The 17913-nt window shown below is 67.9% G+C and overlaps 1 protein-coding gene across 1 annotated transcript in view; it reads left to right on the plus strand.

Annotated features, from left to right (window-relative positions):
* Positions 1 to 1282: 1282 nt before the first annotated feature.
* ltc4s (leukotriene C4 synthase) overlaps positions 1283 to 17913 on the plus strand; it is a 51300-nt gene continuing 34669 nt past the window's right edge. Inside the window, exon 1 of the mRNA XM_069897838.1 lies at positions 1283 to 1301. Coding sequence (XP_069753939.1) covers positions 1283 to 1301 — 19 coding nt within the window. The remainder of the gene's footprint in view (positions 1302 to 17913) is intronic.

The raw sequence follows: 17913 nt of genomic DNA on the forward strand, positions 1-17913 counted from the left end.
TTTATAAGTCTAACTGGGGGCAGGTGGAACTTCATGTCTTTCATCTACACCATCTTGCCACACCCCCCGGGGTCATCATCCTCCTTGATGGAGCCCTCATTTAAAACTTCCCATTGGGCTTCCCCCATTGGTCCCTGATTAGCTGCATCTCCTTTTGCAATCCCTTTCCAATTTGCGTGAAAATTATTTACAGATTCCTTTACCTTTTGCTCCATTCTTTTATTGGACTCTCTGCCTCTTCCCCTTTCTCTCTCACCTCCCTCTGAACGTTTATAATCAGATGGATTCTCTCTTCCTGCCATCTGCTATTCACTCCTCACTGCCCATTTTAACTCTTGGTTTGGTGGCAGCTCTGGGATTTGATCCCCACCATCTCTCTCACTCTGTGGACCTGCGGCAGGAGCAATCATTCCTATTCTCCACTACTACTGGTTTATCCTGGCAAAGCTGTTCCCATTTCACTGACGTTGGCCCTCTCCAAATGAATGTTGTGGTCTTGTATTCTATAGGAGCTCTATCAAGAGTATCCTGGCCAGCTGCATCACAAGCTCCTTTCACACTTGCAAATGGTCCCAGGAATTAACGGCCAATTGGCCTAAAAAGGGTCTAATGTGGAATGAAAATGGACTCAACACCAGAGTGAAGCAACGACAGCGCAACCCCTAGTACAATCCCCTGTGTCTGCAGGTGCCAGTGTTGCAATCAGGCAAGTGTAGAATGGGAAATTGCATTGTAGGACAGAAATGACCCCAGTTTTTGAATGAGTGCAGGAATGTGAAGGAAGAAAAGATTAAAATGAAAGTATAAACTTTGTTGTGGGAAAGTCTCAGCGGGAGAGAGAGAGAAGGAAGTGGTAGCAATAGTTATTTACAATTTATAAACAGCTAGGAAAGTGGTGGCTGGATCACGCACAATTTATACAGGGGGGGAGAAGTGATGGCAGACCTGCCCTCCCAGAATTCCAGACGGCAGAGAAACCCCCTCCATGAATGTTCTGTGCATGCAGTTGGACTCCAGCACTTTCTCTGCCATCTAGAATTCTGGGAGGCAGGCCCACCATTGCTTTTAGCGCTACCAACTTTCCCACCCTGTTTAAAAATTGGCCCCAATTGCTGTTTATTGCTCGCCCTTTCCCAAGGTTTATATAGGTCGGCACAACTGCAGAGGGCTGAAGGGCTCAAACTGTGCTGGGCATAAAGCTTAATCACGTTATAATTAGGCATGATTAATTTTGTTCAAATAGAAGATCATAAAACATTGAGGGCAGCTCCACCATCCCTCGATGCGTCATGACGTCACCGGTAGAGGGAGAACTATCCTACCCCGGGGATGGCTCCTTGCCAGTGTGAAAGAGTTCACTGTTCCTGCAGGAGGGGGAGGGGCCAATTGTGAACAGCAGAAGCAATATTCCGATCCCGGGACACGGGTGTCACTCCTATTGACAACAGATTTGTCCAGATAAAATACTTGGCCTCCATGTGTTGTGTGTGTGTGTTTGGCACCGAGGACCGGAGAACAACTTTCGTGAGGTGTAAATGACACGAAACTGGACTTGACGGGAGTTTCCTCAAGACCATTCGTGCGCCAATGAAGATAATCTTCAGATGCTTTCCCACAGATATTTGCTCTGCTCATTATTTTCTTCTTGTGTTTTCGGTGATGAAGGGGGGTCCCGGCCCGGGGAGTGAGTCGGTGATGAAGGGGGGGGGGGCCCGGCCCGGGGAGTGAGTCGGTGATGAAGGGGGGGTCTCGGCCCGGGGAGTGAGTCGGTGATGAAGGGGGGGGGGCCCGGCCCGGGGAGTGAGTCGGTGATGAAGGGGGGGTCCCGGCCCGGGGAGTGAGTCGGTGATGAAGGGAAGGTCCCGGCCCGGGGAGTGAGTCGGTGATGAAGGGGGGGCCCGAGCCCGGGGTGAGTCGGTGATGAAGGGGGGGTCCCGGCCAGGGAAGTGAGTCGGTGATGAAGGGGGGGTCCCGGCCCGGGGAGTGAGTCGGTGATGAAGGGGGGGTCCCGGCCGGGGAGTGAGTCGGTGATGAAGGGGGGGTCCCGGCCAGGAGAGTGAGTCGGTGATGAAGGGGGGGCCCCAGCCCAGGGTGAGTCGATGATGAAGGGGGGGTCCCGGCCCGGGAAGTGAGTCGGTGATGAAGGGGGGGTCCCGGCCCGGGGAGTGAGTCGGTGATCAAGGGGAGGCCCCAGCCCGGGGTGAGTCGGTGATGAAGGGGTCCCTGCCGGGGGAGTGTCGGTGATGAAGGGGGGGATCACGGCCCGGGGAGTGAGTCGGTGATGAAGGGGGGGGCCCGGCCCGGGGTGAGTCGGTGATGAAGGGGGGGTCCCGGCCCGGGGAGTGTCGGTGATGAAGGGGGGGGTCACGGCCCGGGGAGTGAGTCGGTGATGAAGGGGGGGCCCCAGCCCGGGGTGAGCCGGTGATGAAGGGGGGGTCCCGGCCCGGGGTGTGAGTCGGTGATGAAGGGGGGGTCCCGACCAGGGGAGTGAGTCGGTGATGAAGGGGGGGAACCGGCCCGGGTAGTGAGTCGGTGATGAAGGGGGGGCCCCAGCCCGGGGTGAGTCGATGATGAAGGGGGGGTCCCAGCCCGGGGAGTGAGTCGGTGATTAAGGGGGGGCCACAGCCCGGGGAGTGAGTCGATGATGAAGGGGGGGTCCCAGCCCGGGGAGTGAGTCGGTGATGAAGGGGGGGAACCGGCCCGGGGAGTGAGTCGGTGATGAAGGGGGGGCCCCAGCCCGGGGAGTGAGTCGGTGATGAAGGGGGGGCCCCAGCCCGGGGTGAGTCGGAGATGAAGGGGGGGTCCCAGCCCGGGGAGTGAGTCGGTGATGAAGGGGGGGCCCCAGCCCGGGGTGAGTAGGTATTGAAGGGGGGGGTCCCAGCCCGGGGAGTGAGTCGGTGATGAAGGGGGGCCCCAGCCCGGGGTGAGTCGGTGATGAAGAGGGGGTCCCGGCCCGGAGAGTGAGTCGGTGATGAAGGGGGGGGGGTCCCGGCACGGGGAGTGAGTCGGTGATGAAGGGGGGGTCCCGGCCCGGGGAGTGAGTCGGTGATGAAGGGGGGATCCCGGCCCGGGGAGTGAGTCGGTGATGGAGGGGGGGGCCCCAGCCCGGGGTGAGTCGGTGATGAAGGGGGGGTCCCGGCCCGGGGAGTGAGTCGGTGATGAAGGGGGGGCTCCAGCCCGGGGTGAGTCGGCGATGAAGGGGGGGGTCACGGCCCGGGGAGTGAGTCGGTGATGAAGGGGGGTTCCCAGCCCGGGGTGAGTCGGTGATGAAAGGGGGGTCCCGGCCCGGGAAGTGAGTCGGTGATGAAGGGGGGGTCCCGGCCCGGGGAGTGAGTCGGTGATCAAGGGGGGTCCCGGCCCGGGGAGTGAGTCGGTGATGAAGGTGTCCCGGCCCGGGGAGTGAATCGGTGATGTAGGGGGGGTCCCGGTCGGGGAGTGAGTCGGTGATGAAGGGGGGATCCCGGCCCGGGGAGTGAGACGGTGATGAAGGGGGGGTCCCGGTCGGGGAGTGAGTCGGTGATGAAGGGGGGGTCCCGGCCGGGGAGTGAGTCGGTCATGAAGGGGGGGTCCCGGCCCGGGAAGTGAGTCGGTCATGAAGGGGGTCCCGGCCCGGGGAATGAGTCGGTGATGAAGAGGGGGTCCTGGCCCGGGGAGTGAGTCGGTGATGAAGAGGGGGTCCTGGCCCGGGGAGTGAGTCGCTGATGAAGGGGGGGGGGGGGTCCCGGCCCGGGGAGTGAGTCGGTGATGAAGGGGGAGTCCCGTCCCGGGGAGTGAGTCGGTGATGAAGGGGTCCCAGCCCGGGGAATGAGTCGGTGATGAAGGGGTGGGGGGGGGGGTCCCGGCCCGGGGAGTGAGTCGGTGATGAAGGGGGAGTCCCGTCCCGGGGAGTGAGTCGGTGATGAAGGGGTCTCAGCCCGGAGAGTGAGTCAGTGATGAAGGGGTGATCCCGGCCGGGGAGTGAGTCGGTGATGAAGGAGGGGTCCCGGCCCGGGGAGTGAGTCGGTGAAGAAGGGAGGGGGTCCCGGCCCGGGGAGTAAGTCGGTGATAAAGGGGGGGCCCCAGCCCGGGGTGAGTCGGTGATGAAGTGGGGGGGGTCCCGGCCCGGGGAGTGAATCGGTGATGAAGGGGTCCCGGCCCGGGGAGTGAATCGGTGATGAAGGGGGGATCCCGGCCGGGGTGTGAGTCGCTGATGAAGGGGGGGTCCCGGCCCGGGTAGTGAGTCGGTGAAAAAGGGGTGTCCCGGCCCGGGGAGTGAGTCGGTGATGAAGGAGGGTCCCGGCCCGGGGAGTGAGTCGGTGATGAAGTGGTCTCGGCCCGGGTAGTGAGTCGATGATGAAGGGGGGATCCCGGCCCGGGGAGTGAGTCGGTGATGAAGGGGGGGTTCCGTCCCGGGGAGTGAGTCAGTGATGAAGAGGGGGTCTTGGCCCGGGGACTGATTCGGTGATGAAGGGGGGGGGTCCCTGCGGGAGTGAGTCGGTGATGAAGTGGTCCGGCCCGGGGAGTGAGTCGGTGATGAAGGGAGGATCCCGGCCCGGGGAGTGAGTCGGTGATGAAGGGGGGATCCCTGCCCGGGGAGTGAGAAGGTGATGAAGGGGGTGTCCCGGGCGGGGAGTTAGTCGGTGATGAAGGGGGGGTCCCGGCACGGGGAGCGAGTCGGTGATGAAGGGGGGGGTCGGCCCGGGGAGTGAGTCGGTGATGAAGGGGGGGTCCCGGCCCGGGGAGTGAGTCGGTGATGAAGGGGGGATACCGGCCCGGGGAGTGAGTCGGTGATGAAGCGGGGGTCCCGGCCCGGGGAGCGAGTCGGTGATGAAGGGGGGGGGCCCCAGCCCGGGGTGAGTCGGTGATGAAGGGGGGGTCCCAGCCCGGGGAGTGAGTCGGTGATTAAGGGGGGGCCACAGCCCGGGGTGAGTCGGAGATGAAGGGGGGGTCCCAGCCCGGGGAGTGAGTCGGTGATGAAGGGGGGGCCCCAGCCCGGGGTGAGTAGGTATTGAAGGGGGGGGTCCCAGCCCGGGGAGTGAGTCGGTGATGAAGGGGGGCCCCAGCCCGGGGTGAGTCGGTGATGAAGAGGGGGTCCCGGCCCGGAGAGTGAGTCGGTGATGAAGGGGGGGGGGGGTCCCGGCACGGGGAGTGAGTCGGTGATGAAGGGGGGGTCCCGGCCCGGGGAGTGAGTCGGTGATGAAGGGGGGATCCCGGCCCGGGGAGTGAGTCGGTGATGGAGGGGGGGCCCCAGCCCGGGGTGAGTCGGTGATGAAGGGGGGGTCCCGGCCCGGGGAGTGAGTCGGTGATGAAGGGGGGGCTCCAGCCCGGGGTGAGTCGGCGATGAAGGGGGGGTCACGGCCCGGGGAGTGAGTCGGTGATGAAGGGGGGTTCCCAGCCCGGGGTGAGTCGGTGATGAAAGGGGGGTCCCGGCCCGGGAAGTGAGTCGGTGATGAAGGGGGGGTCCCGGCCCGGGGAGTGAGTCGGTGATCAAGGGGGGTCCCGGCCCGGGGAGTGAGTCGGTGATGAAGGTGTCCCGGCCCGGGGAGTGAATCGGTGATGTAGGGGGGGTCCCGGTCGGGGAGTGAGTCGGTGATGAAGGGGGGATCCCGGCCCGGGGAGTGAGTCGGTGATGAAGGGGGGGTCCCGGTCGGGGAGTGAGTCGGTGATGAAGGGGGGGTCCCGGCCGGGGAGTGAGTCGGTCATGAAGGGGGGGTCCCGGCCCGGGAAGTGAGTCGGTCATGAAGGGGATCCCGGCCCGGGGAATGAGTCGGTGATGAAGAGGGGGTCCTGGCCCGGGGAGTGAGTCGGTGATGAAGGGGGGGGGGGGTCCCGGCCCGGGGAGTGAGTCGGTGATGAAGGGGGAGTCCCGTCCCGGGGAGTGAGTCGGTGATGAAGGGGTCCCAGCCCTGGGAATGAGTCGGTGATGAAGGGGGGGGGGGGTCCCGGCCCGGGGAGTGAGTCGGTGATGAAGGGGGAGTCCCGTCCCGGGGAGTGAGTCGGTGATGAAGGGGTCTCAGCCCGGAGAGTGAGTCAGTGATGAAGGGGTGATCCCGACCGGGGAGTGAGTCGGTGATGAAGGAGGGGTCCCGGCCCGGGGAGTGAGTCGGTGAAGAAGGGAGGGGGTCCCGGCCCGGGGAGTAAGTCGGTGATAAAGGGGGGGCCCCAGCCCGGGGTGAGTCGGTGATGAAGTGGGGGGGGGGTCCCGGCCCGGGGAGTGAATCGGTGATGAAGGGGTCCCGGCCCGGGGAGTGAATCGGTGATGAAGGGGGGATCCCGGCCGGGGAGTGAGTCGGTGATGAAGGAGGGTCCCGGCCCGGGGAGTGAGTCGGTGATGAAGTGGTCTCGGCCCGGGTAGTGAGTCGATGATGAAGGGGGGATCCCGGCCCGGGGAGTGAGTCGGTGATGAAGGGGGGGTTCCGTCCCGGGGAGTGAGTCAGTGATGAAGAGGGGGTCTTGGCCCGGGGACTGATTCGGTGATGAAGGGGGGGGGGTCCCTGCGGGAGTGAGTCGGTGATGAAGTGGTCCGGCCCGGGAAGTGAGTCGGTGATGAAGTGGTCCGGCCCGGGGAGTGAGTCGGTGATGAAGGGAGGATCCCGGCCCGGGGAGTGAGTCGGTGATGAAGGGGGGATCCCTGCCCGGGGAGTGAGAAGGTGATGAAGGGGGTGTCCCGGGCGGGGAGTTAGTCGGTGATGAAGGGGGGGTCCCGGCACGGGGAGCGAGTCGGTGATGAAGGGGGGGGTCGGCCCGGGGAGTGAGTCGGTGATGAAGGGGGGGTCCCGGCCCGGGGAGTGAGTCGGTGATGAAGGGGGGATACCGGCCCGGGGAGTGAGTCGGTGATGAAGCGGGGGTCCCGGCCCGGGGAGCGAGTCGGTGATGAAGGGGGGGGCCCCAGCCCGGTGTGAGTCGGTGATGAAGGGGGGGCCCCAGCCCGGGGTGAGTCGGTGATGAAGGGGCGGTCCCGGCCCGGGGAGTGAGTCGGTGATGATGGGGGGGCCCCAGCCCGGGGTGAGTCGGTGATGAAGGGGCGGTCCCGGCCCGGGGAGTGAGTCGGTGATGAAGGGGTCCCGGCACGGGGAGTGAGTCGGTGATGAAGGGGTCCCGGCCCGAGGAGAGAGTCGGTGATGAAGTGGGGGCGGGTCCCGGCTCGGGGAGTGAGTCGATGATGAAGGGGGGGTCCCGGCCCGGGGAGTGAGTCGGTGATGAAGCGGGGGTCCCGGCCCGGGGAGCGAGTCGGTGATGAAGGGGGGGGGTCCCGGCCCGGGGAGTGAGTCGGTGATGAAGGAGGGATCCCGGCCCGGGGAGTGAGTCGGTGATGAAGGTGTCCCAGTCCGGGGAGTGAGTCGGTGATGAAGGGGGGGTCCCGGCCCGGGGAGGGAGTCGGTGATGAAGGGGGGGTCCCGGCCCGTGGAGTGAGTCGGTGATGAGGGGGGGGTCACGGGCCGGGGAGTGAGTCGGTGATGAAGGGGGGGTCCCGGCCGGGGAGTGAGTCGGTGATGAAGGGGGGATCCCTGCCCGGGGAGTGAGTCGGTGATGAAGAGGGGGATCCCGGCCTGGGAGTGAGTCGGTGATGAAGGGGGGGATCCCGGCCTGGGAGTGAGTCGGTGATGAAGGGGGGGATCCCGGCCTGGGAGTGAGTCGGTGATGAAGGGGGGGATCCCGGCCTGGGAGTGAGTCGGTGATGAAGGGGGGGTCCCGGCCCGCGTAGTGAGTCGTGATGAAGGGGGGGCCCCAGCCCGGGGTGAGTCGGTGATGAAGGGGGGGGGGGTCCCGGCCCGGGGAGTGAGTCGGTGATGAAGGGGTCCCGGCCCGGGGAGTGAGTCGGTGATGAAGGGGTCCCAGCCCGGGGAGTGAGTCGGTGATGAAGGGGGGATCCCGGCCGGGGAGTGAGTCGGTGATGAACGTGGGGTCCCGGCCCGGGGAGTGAGTCGGTGATGTAGGGCGGGGGGGGGGGGGTCCCGTCCCGGGGAGTGAGTCAGTGATGAAGGGGTCCCGGCCTGGGGAGGGAGTCGGTGATGAAGGGGGGATCCCGGCCCGGGGAGTGAGTAGGTGATGAAGGGGGGGTCCCTGCCCGCGGAGTGAGTCGGTGATGAAGGGGTCCCGGCCCGGGGAGTGAGTCGGTGATGCAGGGGGGATCCCGGCCCGTGGAGTGAGTTGGTGATGAAGGGGGGTCCCGGCCCGGGGAGTGAGTCGGTGATGAAGGTGGGGTCCCGGCCCGGGGAGTGAGTCGCTGATGAAGGGGGGGTCCCGGCCCGGGGTGTGAGACGTTGATGAAGGGGGGGTCCCGGCCCGGCGAGTGAGTCGGTGATGAAGGGGGGGTCCCGGCCCGGGGAGTGAGTCGGTGATGAAGGGGTCTCGGCCCGGCGAGTGAGTCGGTGATGAAGGGGGGGTCCCGGCCGGGGAGTGAGTTGGTGATGAAGGGGGGGTCCCGTCCCGGGGCGTGAGTCGGTGATGAATGGGGTGTCCCGGCCCGGGGAGTGAGTCGGTGATGAAGGGGGGGTCCCGGCCCGGGGAGTGAGTCGATGATGAAGGGGTCCCGGCCCGCGTAGTGAGTCGTGATGAAGGGGTCCCAGCCCGGGGAGTGATTCGGTGATGAAGGGGTCCCAGCCCGGGGAGTGAGTCGGTGATGAAGGGGTGGGATCCCGGCCGGGGAGTAAGTCGGTGATGAACGTGGGGTCCCGGCCCGGGGAGTGAGTCGGTGATGAAGGGGGGGTCCCGGCCCGGGGAGTGAGTCGATGATGAAGGGGTCCCGGCCCGCGTAGTGAGTCGTGATGAAGGGGGGGCCCCAGCCCGGGGTGAGTCGGTGATGAAGGGGGGGGGGCCCGGCCCGGGGAGTGAGTCGGTGATGAAGGGGTCCCGGCCCGGGGAGTGAGTCGGTGATGAAGGGGTCCCAGCCCGGGGAGTGAGTCGGTGATGAAGGAGGGGATCCCGGCCGGGGAGTGAGTCGGTGATGAACGTGGGGTCCCGGCCCGGGGAGTGAGTCGGTGATGAAGGGGGGGTCCCGGCCGGGGAGTGAGTCGGTGATGAAGAGGGGGTACCGGCCCGGGGAGTGAGTCGGTGATGAAGGGGGGGGCTCCCGGCCGGGGAGTGAGTCGGTGATGAAGGGGGGGTCCCGGCCCGGGGAGTGAGTCGGTGATGAAGGGGGGGGTCCCTGCCCGGGGAGTGAGTCGGTGATGAAGGGGAGGCCCCAGCCCGGGGTGAATCGGTGATGAAGGGGTCACGGCCCGCGTAGTGAGTCGTGATGAAGGGGGGGCCCCAGCCCGGGGTGAGTCGGTGATGAAGGGGGGGGGGGGTCCCGGCCCTGGGAGTGAGTCGGTGATGAAGGGGTCCCGGCCCGGGGAGTGAGTCGGTGATGAACGGGTCCCAGCCCGGGGAGTGAGTCGGTGATGAAGGGGGAATCCCGGCCGGGGAGTGAGTCGGTGATGAACGTGGTTTCCCGGCCCGGGGAGTGAGTCGGTGATGAAGGGAAGGTCCCGGCCCGGGGAGTGAGTCGGTGATGAAGGGGGGGCCCGAGCCCGGGGTGAGTCGGTGATGAAGGGGGGGTCCCGGCCAGGGAAGTGAGTCGGTGATGAAGGGGGGGTCCCGGCCCGGGGAGTGAGTCGGTGATGAAGGGGGATCCCGGCCGGGGAGTGAGTCGGTGATGAAGGGGGGGTCCCGGCCAGGAGAGTGAGTCGGTGATGAAGGGGGGGCCCCAGCCCAGGGTGAGTCGGTGATGAAGGGGGGGTCCCGGCCCGGGAAGTGAGTCGGTGATGAAGGGGGGGTCCCGGCCCGGGGAGTGAGTCGGTGATCAAGGGGAGGCCCCAGCCCGGGGTGAGTCGGTGATGAAGGGGTCCCTGCCGGGGGAGTGTCGGTGATGAAGGGGGGGATCACGGCCCGGGGAGTGAGTCGGTGATGAAGGGGGGGGCCCGGCCCGGGGTGAGTCGGTGATGAAGGGGGGGTCCCGGCCCGGGGAGTGTCGGTGATGAAGGGGGGGGTCACGGCCCGGGGAGTGAGTCGGTGATGAAGGGGGGGCCCCAGCCCGGGGTGAGCCGGTGATGAAGGGGGGGTCCCGGCCCGGGGTGTGAGTCGGTGATGAAGGGGGGGTCCCGACCAGGGGAGTGAGTCGGTGATGAAGGGGGGGAACCGGCCCGGGTAGTGAGTCGGTGATGAAGGGGGGGTCCCGGCCCGGGGAGTGAGTCGGTGATGAAGGGGGGGCCCCAGCCCGGGGTGAGTCGATGATGAAGGGGGGGTCCCAGCCCGGGGAGTGAGTCGGTGATTAAGGGGGGGCCACAGCCCGGGGTGAGTCGGAGATGAAGGGGGGGTCTCAGCCCGGGGAGTGAGTCGGTGATGAAGGGGGGGCCCCAGCCCGGGGTGAGTAGGTATTGAAGGGGGGGGTCCCAGCCCGGGGAGTGAGTCGGTGATGAAGGGGGGCCCCAGCCCGGGGTGAGTCGGTGATGAAGAGGGGGTCCCGGCCCGGAGAGTGAGTCGGTGATGAAGGGGGGGGGTCCCGGCACGGGGAGTGAGTCGGTGATGAAGGGGGGGTCCCGGCCCGGGGAGTGAGTCGGTGATGAAGGGGGGATCCCGGCCCGGGGAGTGAGTCGGTGATGGAGGGGGGGCCCCAGCCCGGGGTGAGTCGGTGATGAAGGGGGGGTCCCGGCCCGGGGAGTGAGTCGGTGATGAAGGGGGGGCTCCAGCCCGGGGTGAGTCGGCGATGAAGGGGGGGTCGCGGCCCGGGGAGTGAGTCGGTGATGAAGGGGGGTTCCCAGCCCGGGGTGAGTCGGTGATGAAAGGGGGGTCCCGGCCCGGGAAGTGAGTCGGTGATGAAGGGGGGGTCCCGGCCCGGGGAGTGAGTCGGTGATCAAGGGGGGTCCCGGCCCGGGGAGTGAGTCGGTGATGAAGGTGTCCCGGCCCGGGGAGTGAATCGGTGATTTAGGGGGGGTCCCGGTCGGGGAGTGAGTCGGTGATGAAGGGGGGATCCCGGCCCGGGGAGTGAGTCGGTGATGAAGGGGGGGTCCCGGTCGGGGAGTGAGTCGGTGATGAAGGGGGGGTCCCGGCCGGGGAGTGAGTCGGTCATGAAGGGGGGGTCCCGGCCCGGGAAGTGAGTCGGTCATGAAGGGGGTCCCGGCCCGGGGAATGAGTCGGTGATGAAGAGGGGGTCCTGGCCCGGGGAGTGAGTCGGTGATGAAGAAGGGGTCCTGGCCCGGGGAGTGAGTCGGTGATGAAGGGGGGGGGGGGGTCCCGGCCCGGGGAGTGAGTCGGTGATGAAGGGGGAGTCCCGTCCCGGGGAGTGAGTCGGTGATGAAGGGGTCCCAGCCCGGGGAATGAGTCGGTGATGAAGGGGGGGGGGGGGGTCCCGGCCCGGGGAGTGAGTCGGTGATGATGGGGTCTCAGCCCGGAGAGTGAGTCAGTGATGAAGGGGTGATCCCGGCCGGGGAGTGAGTCGGTGATGAAGGAGGGGTCCCGGCCCGGGGAGTGAGTCGGTGAAGAAGGGAGGGGGTCCCGGCCCGGGGAGTAAGTCGGTGATAAAGGGGGGGCCCCAGCCCGGGGTGAGTCGGTGATGAAGTGGGGGGGGTCCCGGCCCGGGGAGTGAATCGGTGATGAAGGGGTCCCGGCCCGGGGAGTGAATCGGTGATGAAGGGGGGATCCCGGCCGGGGTGTGAGTCGCTGATGAAGGGGGGGTCCCGGCCCGGGTAGTGAGTCGGTGAAAAAGGGGTGTCCCGGCCCGGGGAGTGAGTCGGTGATGAAGGAGGGTCCCGGCCCGGGGAGTGAGTCGGTGATGAAGTGGTCTCGGCCCGGGTAGTGAGTCGATGATGAAGGGGGGATCCCGGCCCGGGGAGTGAGTCGGTGATGAAGGGGGGGTTCCGTCCCGGGGAGTGAGTCAGTGATGAAGAGGGGGTCTTGGCCCGGGGACTGATTCGGTGATGAAGGGGGGGGGGTCCCTGCGGGAGTGAGTCGGTGATGAAGTGGTCCGGCCCGGGGAGTGAGTCGGTAATGAAGGGGGGTTCCCGGCCCGGGAAGTGAGTCGGTGATGAAGTGGTCCGGCCCGGGGAGTGAGTCGGTGATGAAGGGAGGATCCCGGCCCGGGGAGTGAGTCGGTGATGAAGGGGGGATCCCTGCCCGGGGAGTGAGAAGGTGATGAAGGGGGTGTCCCGGGCGGGGAGTTAGTCGGTGATGAAGGGGGGGTCCCGGCACGGGGAGCGAGTCGGTGATGAAGGGGGGGGTCGGCCCGGGGAGTGAGTCGGTGATGAAGGGGGGGTCCCGACCCGGGGAGTGAGTCGGTGATGAAGGGGGGATACCGGCCCGGGGAGTGAGTCGGTGATGAAGCGGGGGTCCCGGCCCGGGGAGCGAGTCGGTGATGAAGGGGGGGGGCCCCAGCCCGGGGTGAGTCGGTGATGAAGGGGGGGCCCCAGCCCGGGGTGAGTCGGTGATGAAGGGGCGGTCCCGGCCCGGGGAGTGAGTCGGTGATGATGGGGGGGATCCCGGCCCGGGGAGTGAGTCGGTGATGAAGGGGTCCCAGCCCGGGGAGTGAGTCGGTGATGAAGGGGGGATCCCGGCCGGGGAGTGAGTCGGTGATGAACGTGGGGTCCCGGCCCGGGGAGTGAGTCGGTGATGAACGTGGGGTCCCGGCCCGGGGAGTGAGTCGGTGATGAAGGGCGGGGGGGGGGGGGGGTCCCGTCCCGGGGAGTGAGTCGGTGATGAAGGGGTCCCGGCCTGGGGAGGGAGTCGGTGATGAAGGGGGGATCCCGGCCCGGGGAGTGAGTAGGTGATGAAGGGGGGGTCCCTGCCCGCGGAGTGAGTCGGTGATGAAGGGGTCCCGGCCCGGGGAGTGAGTCGGTGATGCAGGGGGGATCCCGGCCCGTGGAGTGAGTTGGTGATGAAGGGGGGTCCCGGCCCGGGGAGTGAGTCGGTGATGAAGGTGGGGTCCCGGCCCGGGGAGTGAGTCGCTGATGAAGGGGGGGTCCCGGCCCGGGGTGTGAGACGTTGATGAAGGGGGGGTCCCGGCCCGGCGAGTGAGTCGGTGATGAAGGGGGGGTCCCGGCCCGGGGAGTGAGTCGGTGATGAAGGGGTCTCGGCCCGGCGAGTGAGTCGGTGATGAAGGGGGGGTCCCGGCCGGGGAGTGAGTTGGTGATGAAGGGGGGGGTCCCGTCCCGGGGCGTGAGTCGGTGATGAATGGGGTGTCCCGGCCCGGGGAGTGAGTCGGTGATGAAGGGGGGGTCCCGGCCCGGGGAGTGAGTCGATGATGAAGGGGTCCCGGCCCGCGTAGTGAGTCGTGATGAAGGGGTCCCAGCCCGGGGAGTGATTCGGTGATGAAGGGGTCCCAGCCCGGGGAGTGAGTCGGTGATGAAGGGGGGGGATCCCGGCCGGGGAGTAAGTCGGTGATGAACGTGGGGTCCCGGCCCGGGGAGTGAGTCGGTGATGAAGGGGGGGTCCCGGCCCGGGGAGTGAGTCGATGATGAAGGGGTCCCGGCCCGCGTAGTGAGTCGTGATGAAGGGGGGGCCCCAGCCCGGGGTGAGTCGGTGATGAAGGGGGTGGGGCCCGGCCCGGGGAGTGAGTCGGTGATGAAGGGGTCCCGGCCCGGGGAGTGAGTCGGTGATGAAGGGGTCCCAGCCCGGGGAGTGAGTCGGTGATGAAGGGGGGGATCCCGGCCGGGGAGTGAGTCGGTGATGAACGTGGGGTCCCGGCCCGGGGAGTGAGTCGGTGATGAAGGGGGGGTCCCGGCCGGGGAGTGAGTCGGTGATGAAGAGGGGGTACCGGCCCGGGGAGTGAGTCGGTGATGAAGGTGGGGGCTCCCGGCCGGGGAGTGAGTCGGTGATGAAGGGGGGTTCCCGGCCGGGGAGTGATTCGGTGATGAACGTGGGGTCCCGGCCCGGGGAGTGAGTCGGTGATGAAGGGGGGGTCCCGGCCCGGGGAGTGAGTCGATGATGAAGGGGTCCCGGCCCGCGTAGTGAGTCGTGATGAAGGGGGGGCCCCAGCCCGGGGTGAGTCGGTGATGAAGGGGGGGGGGGGGCCCGGCCCGGGGAGTGAGTCGGTGATGAAGGGGTCCCGGCCCGGGGAGTGAGTCGGTGATGAAGGGGTCCCAGCCCGGGGAGTGAGTCGGTGATGAAGGGGGAATCCCGGCCGGGGAGTGAGTCGGTGATGAACGTGGTTTCCCGGCCCGGGGAGTGAGTCGGTGATGAAGGGGGGTTCCCGGCCGGGGAGTGAGCCGGTGATGAAGGGGGGGTCCCGGCCCGGGGAGTGAGTCGGTGATGAAGAGGGGGTCCCGGCCCGGGGAGTGAGTCGGTGATGAAGGGCGTGGGGGGGGGGGGGGTCCCGTCCCGGGGAGTGAGTCGGTGATGAAAGGGACCCGGCCTTGCGAGTGAGTCGGTGATGAAGGGGGGATCCCGGCCCGGGGAGTGAGTAGGTGATGAAGGGGGGGTCCCTGCCCGCGGAGTGAGTCGGTGATGGCGTGGGGGGGGGGGGGGGGTCCCGTCCCGGGGAGTGAGTCGGTGATGAAGGGGTCCCGGCCTTGCGAGTGAGTCGGTGATGAAGGGGGGATCCCGGCCCGGGGAGTGAGTAGGTGATGAAGGGGGGGTCCCTGCCCGCGGAGTGAGTCGGTGATGAAGGGGTCCCGGCCCGGGGAGTGAGTCGGTGATGCAGGGGGGATCCCGGCCCGGGGAGTGAGTTGGTGATGAAGGGGGGGTCCCGGCCCGGGGAGTGAGTCGGTGATGAAGGTGGGGTCCCGGCCCGGGGAGTGAGTCGCTGATGAAGGGGGGGTCCCGGCCCGGGGTGTGTGTTGATGAAGGGGGGTTCCCGGCCCGGCGAGTGAGTCGGTGATGAAGGGGGGGTCCCGGCCCGGGGAGTGAGTCGGTGATGAAGGGGGGGGGGGGTCCCGGCCGGGGAGTGAGTCGGTGATGAAGGGGGGGGTCCCGGCCCGGGGAGTGAGTCGGTGATGAATGGGGGGTCCCGGCCCGGGGAGTGAGTCGGTGATGAAGGGTGGGTCCCGGCCCGGGGAGTGAGTCGGTGATGAAGAGGGGGTCCTGGCCCGGGGAGTGAGTCGGTGATGAAGGGGTGGGGGTGTCCCGGCGGGAGTGAGTCGGTGATGAAAGGGCTCGGCCCGGGGAGTGAGTCGGTGATGAAGGGGTCCCGGCCCGGGGAGTGAGTCGGTGATGAAGCGGTCCCGGCCCGAGGAGTGAGTCGGTGATGAAGGGGGGATCCCGGCCCGGGGAGTGAGTCGTTGATCAAGGGGGGGCCCCAGCCCGGGGTGAGTCGGTGATGAAGTGGGGGTCCCGGCCCTGGGAGTGAGTCGGTGATGAAGGGGTCCCGGCCCGGGGAGTGAGTCGGTGATGAAAGCGGGATCCCGGCCCGGGGAGTGAGTCGGTGATGAAGGGGGGGGGTCCCGGCCGGGGAGTGAGTCGGTGATGAAGGGGGGGTCCCTGCCCGGGGAGGGAGTCGGTGATGAAGGGGGGGTCCCGGCCCGTGGAGTGAGTCGGTGATGAGGGGGGGGTCACGGCCCGGGGAGTGAGTCGGTGATGAAGGGGGGGTCCCTGCCCGGGGAGTGAGTCGATGATGAAGGGGTCCCGGCCCGCGTAGTGAGTCGTGATGAAGGGGGGGCCCCAGCCCGGGGTGAGTCGGTGATGAAGGGGGGGGCGTCCCGGCCTGGGGAGTGAGTCGGTGATGAAGGGGGGGTCCCGGCCCAGGGAGTGAGTCGTTGATGAAGGGGGGGCCCCAGCCCGGGGTGAGTCGGTGATGAAGTGGGGGTTCCGGCCCGGGGAGTTAGTCGGTGATAAAGGGGTCCCGGCCCTGGGAGTGAGTTGGTGATGAAGGGGTCCCGGCCCGGGGAGTGAGTCGGTGATGAAGGGGTCTCGGCCCGGGGAGTGAGTCTGTGATGAAGGGGGGATCCCGGCCCGGGGAGTGAGTCGGTGATGAAGGGGGGGGGGGGTCCCGGCCGGGGAGTGAGTCGGTGATGAAGGGGGGGGTCCCGGCCCGGGGAGTGAGTCGGTGATGAATGGGGGGTCCCGGCCCGGGGAGTGAGTCGGTGATGAAGGGTGGGTCCCGGCCCGGGGAGTGAGTCGGTGATGAAGAGGGGGTCCTGGCCCGGGGAGTGAGTCGGTGATGAAGGGGTGGGGGTGTCCCGGCGGGAGTGAGTCGGTGATGAAGGGGGGGCCCCAGCCCGGGGTGAGTCGGTGATGAAGGGGAAGTCCCAGCCCGGGGAGTGAGTCGGTGATGAAGGTGGGGTCCCGGCCCGGGGAGTGAGTCGGTGATGAAGGGGTCCCGGCCCGGGGATAGAGTCGGTGATGAAGGGGGGGTCCCGGCCCGGGGAGTGAGTCGGTGATGAAGGGCGGGGGGGGGGGGGGGGGGCCCGTCCCGGGGAGTGAGTCGGTGATGAAGGGGTCCCGGCCTGGGGAGGGAGTCGGTGATGAAGGGGGGATCCCCCCGGGGAGTGAGTAGGTGATGAAGGGGTGTCCCTGCCCGCGGAGTGAGTCGGTGATGAAGGTGGGGTCCCGGCCCGGGGAGTGAGCCGGTGATGAAGGGGGGGCCCCAGCCCGGGGTGAGTCGGTGATGAAGGGGGAGTCCCAGCCCGGGGAGTGAGTCGGTGATGAAGGTGGGGTCCCGGCCCGGGGAGTGAGTCGGTGATGAAGGGTGGGTCCCGGCCCGGGGAGTGAGTCGGTGATGAAGGGGGAGTCCCAGCCCGGGGAGTGAGTCGGTGATGAAGGTGGGGTCCCGGCCCGGGGAGTGAGTCGGTGATGAAGGGTGGGTCCCGGCCCGAGGAGTGAGTCGGTGATGAAGAGGGGGTCCTGGCCCGGGGAGTGAGTCGGTGATGAAGGGGTGGGGGTGTCCCGGCGGGAGTGAGTCGGTGATGAAGGGGGGGCCCCAGCCCGGGGTGAGTCGGTGATGAAGGGGGAGTCCCAGCCCGGGGAGTGAGTCGGTGATGAAGGTGGGGTCCCGGCCCGGGGAGTGAGTCGGTGATGAAGGGGTCCCGGCCCGGGGATAGAGTCGGTGATGAAGGGGGTGTCCCGGCCCGGGGAGTGAGTCGGTGATGAAGGGCGGGGGGGGGGTCCCGTCCCGGGGAGTGAGTCGGTGATGAAGGGGTCCCGGCCTGGGGAGGGAGTCGGTGATGAAGGTGGGGTCCCGGCCCGGGGAGTGAGTCGGTGATGAAGGGTGGGTCCCGGCCCGGGGAGTGAGTCGGTGATGAAGGGGGAGTCCCAGCCCGGGGAGTGAGTCGGTGATGAAGGTGGGGTCCCGGCCCGGGGAGTGAGTCGGTGATGAAGGGGTCCCGGCCCGGGGATAGAGTCGGTGATGAAGGGGGGGTCCCGGCCTGGGGAGTGAGTCGGTGATGAAGGGCGGGGGGGGCGGGTCCCGTCCCGGGGAGTGAGTCGGTGATGAAGGGGTCCCGGCCTGGGGAGGGAGTCGGTGATGAAGGGGGGATCCCCCCGGGGAGTGAGTCGGTGATGAAGGGGTCCCGGCCCGGGGAGTGAGTCGGTGATGCAGGGGGGATCCCGGCCCGTGGAGTGAGTTGGTGATGAAGGGGGGTCCCGGCCCGGGGAGTGAGTCTGTGATGAAGGTGGGGTCCCGGGCCGGGGTGAGTCGGTGATGAAGGGGGAGTCCCTGCCCGGGGAGTGAATCGGTGATGAAGGTGGGGTCCCGGCCCGGGGAGTGAGTCGGTGATGAAGGGGTCCCGGCCCGGGGATAGAGTCGGTGATGAAGGGGGTGTCCCTGCCCGCGGAGTGAGTCGGTGATGAAGGGCGGGGGGGGGGGTCCCGTCCCGGGGAGTGAGTCGGTGATGAAGGGGGGGATCCCGGCCGGGGAGTGAGTCGGTGATGAACGTGGGGTCCCGGCCCGGGGAGTGAGTCGGTGATGAAGGGGGGGTCCCGGCCGGGGAGTGAGTCGGTGATGAAGAGGGGGTACCGGCCCGGGGAGTGAGTCGGTGATGAAGGGGGGGGGCTCCCGGCCGGGGAGTGAGTCGGTGATGAAGGGGG

The sequence above is a fragment of the Narcine bancroftii genome, chromosome 9, assembly GCF_036971445.1.
Source record: "Narcine bancroftii isolate sNarBan1 chromosome 9, sNarBan1.hap1, whole genome shotgun sequence".
Taxonomy (NCBI): Eukaryota; Metazoa; Chordata; class Chondrichthyes; order Torpediniformes; family Narcinidae; genus Narcine; species Narcine bancroftii.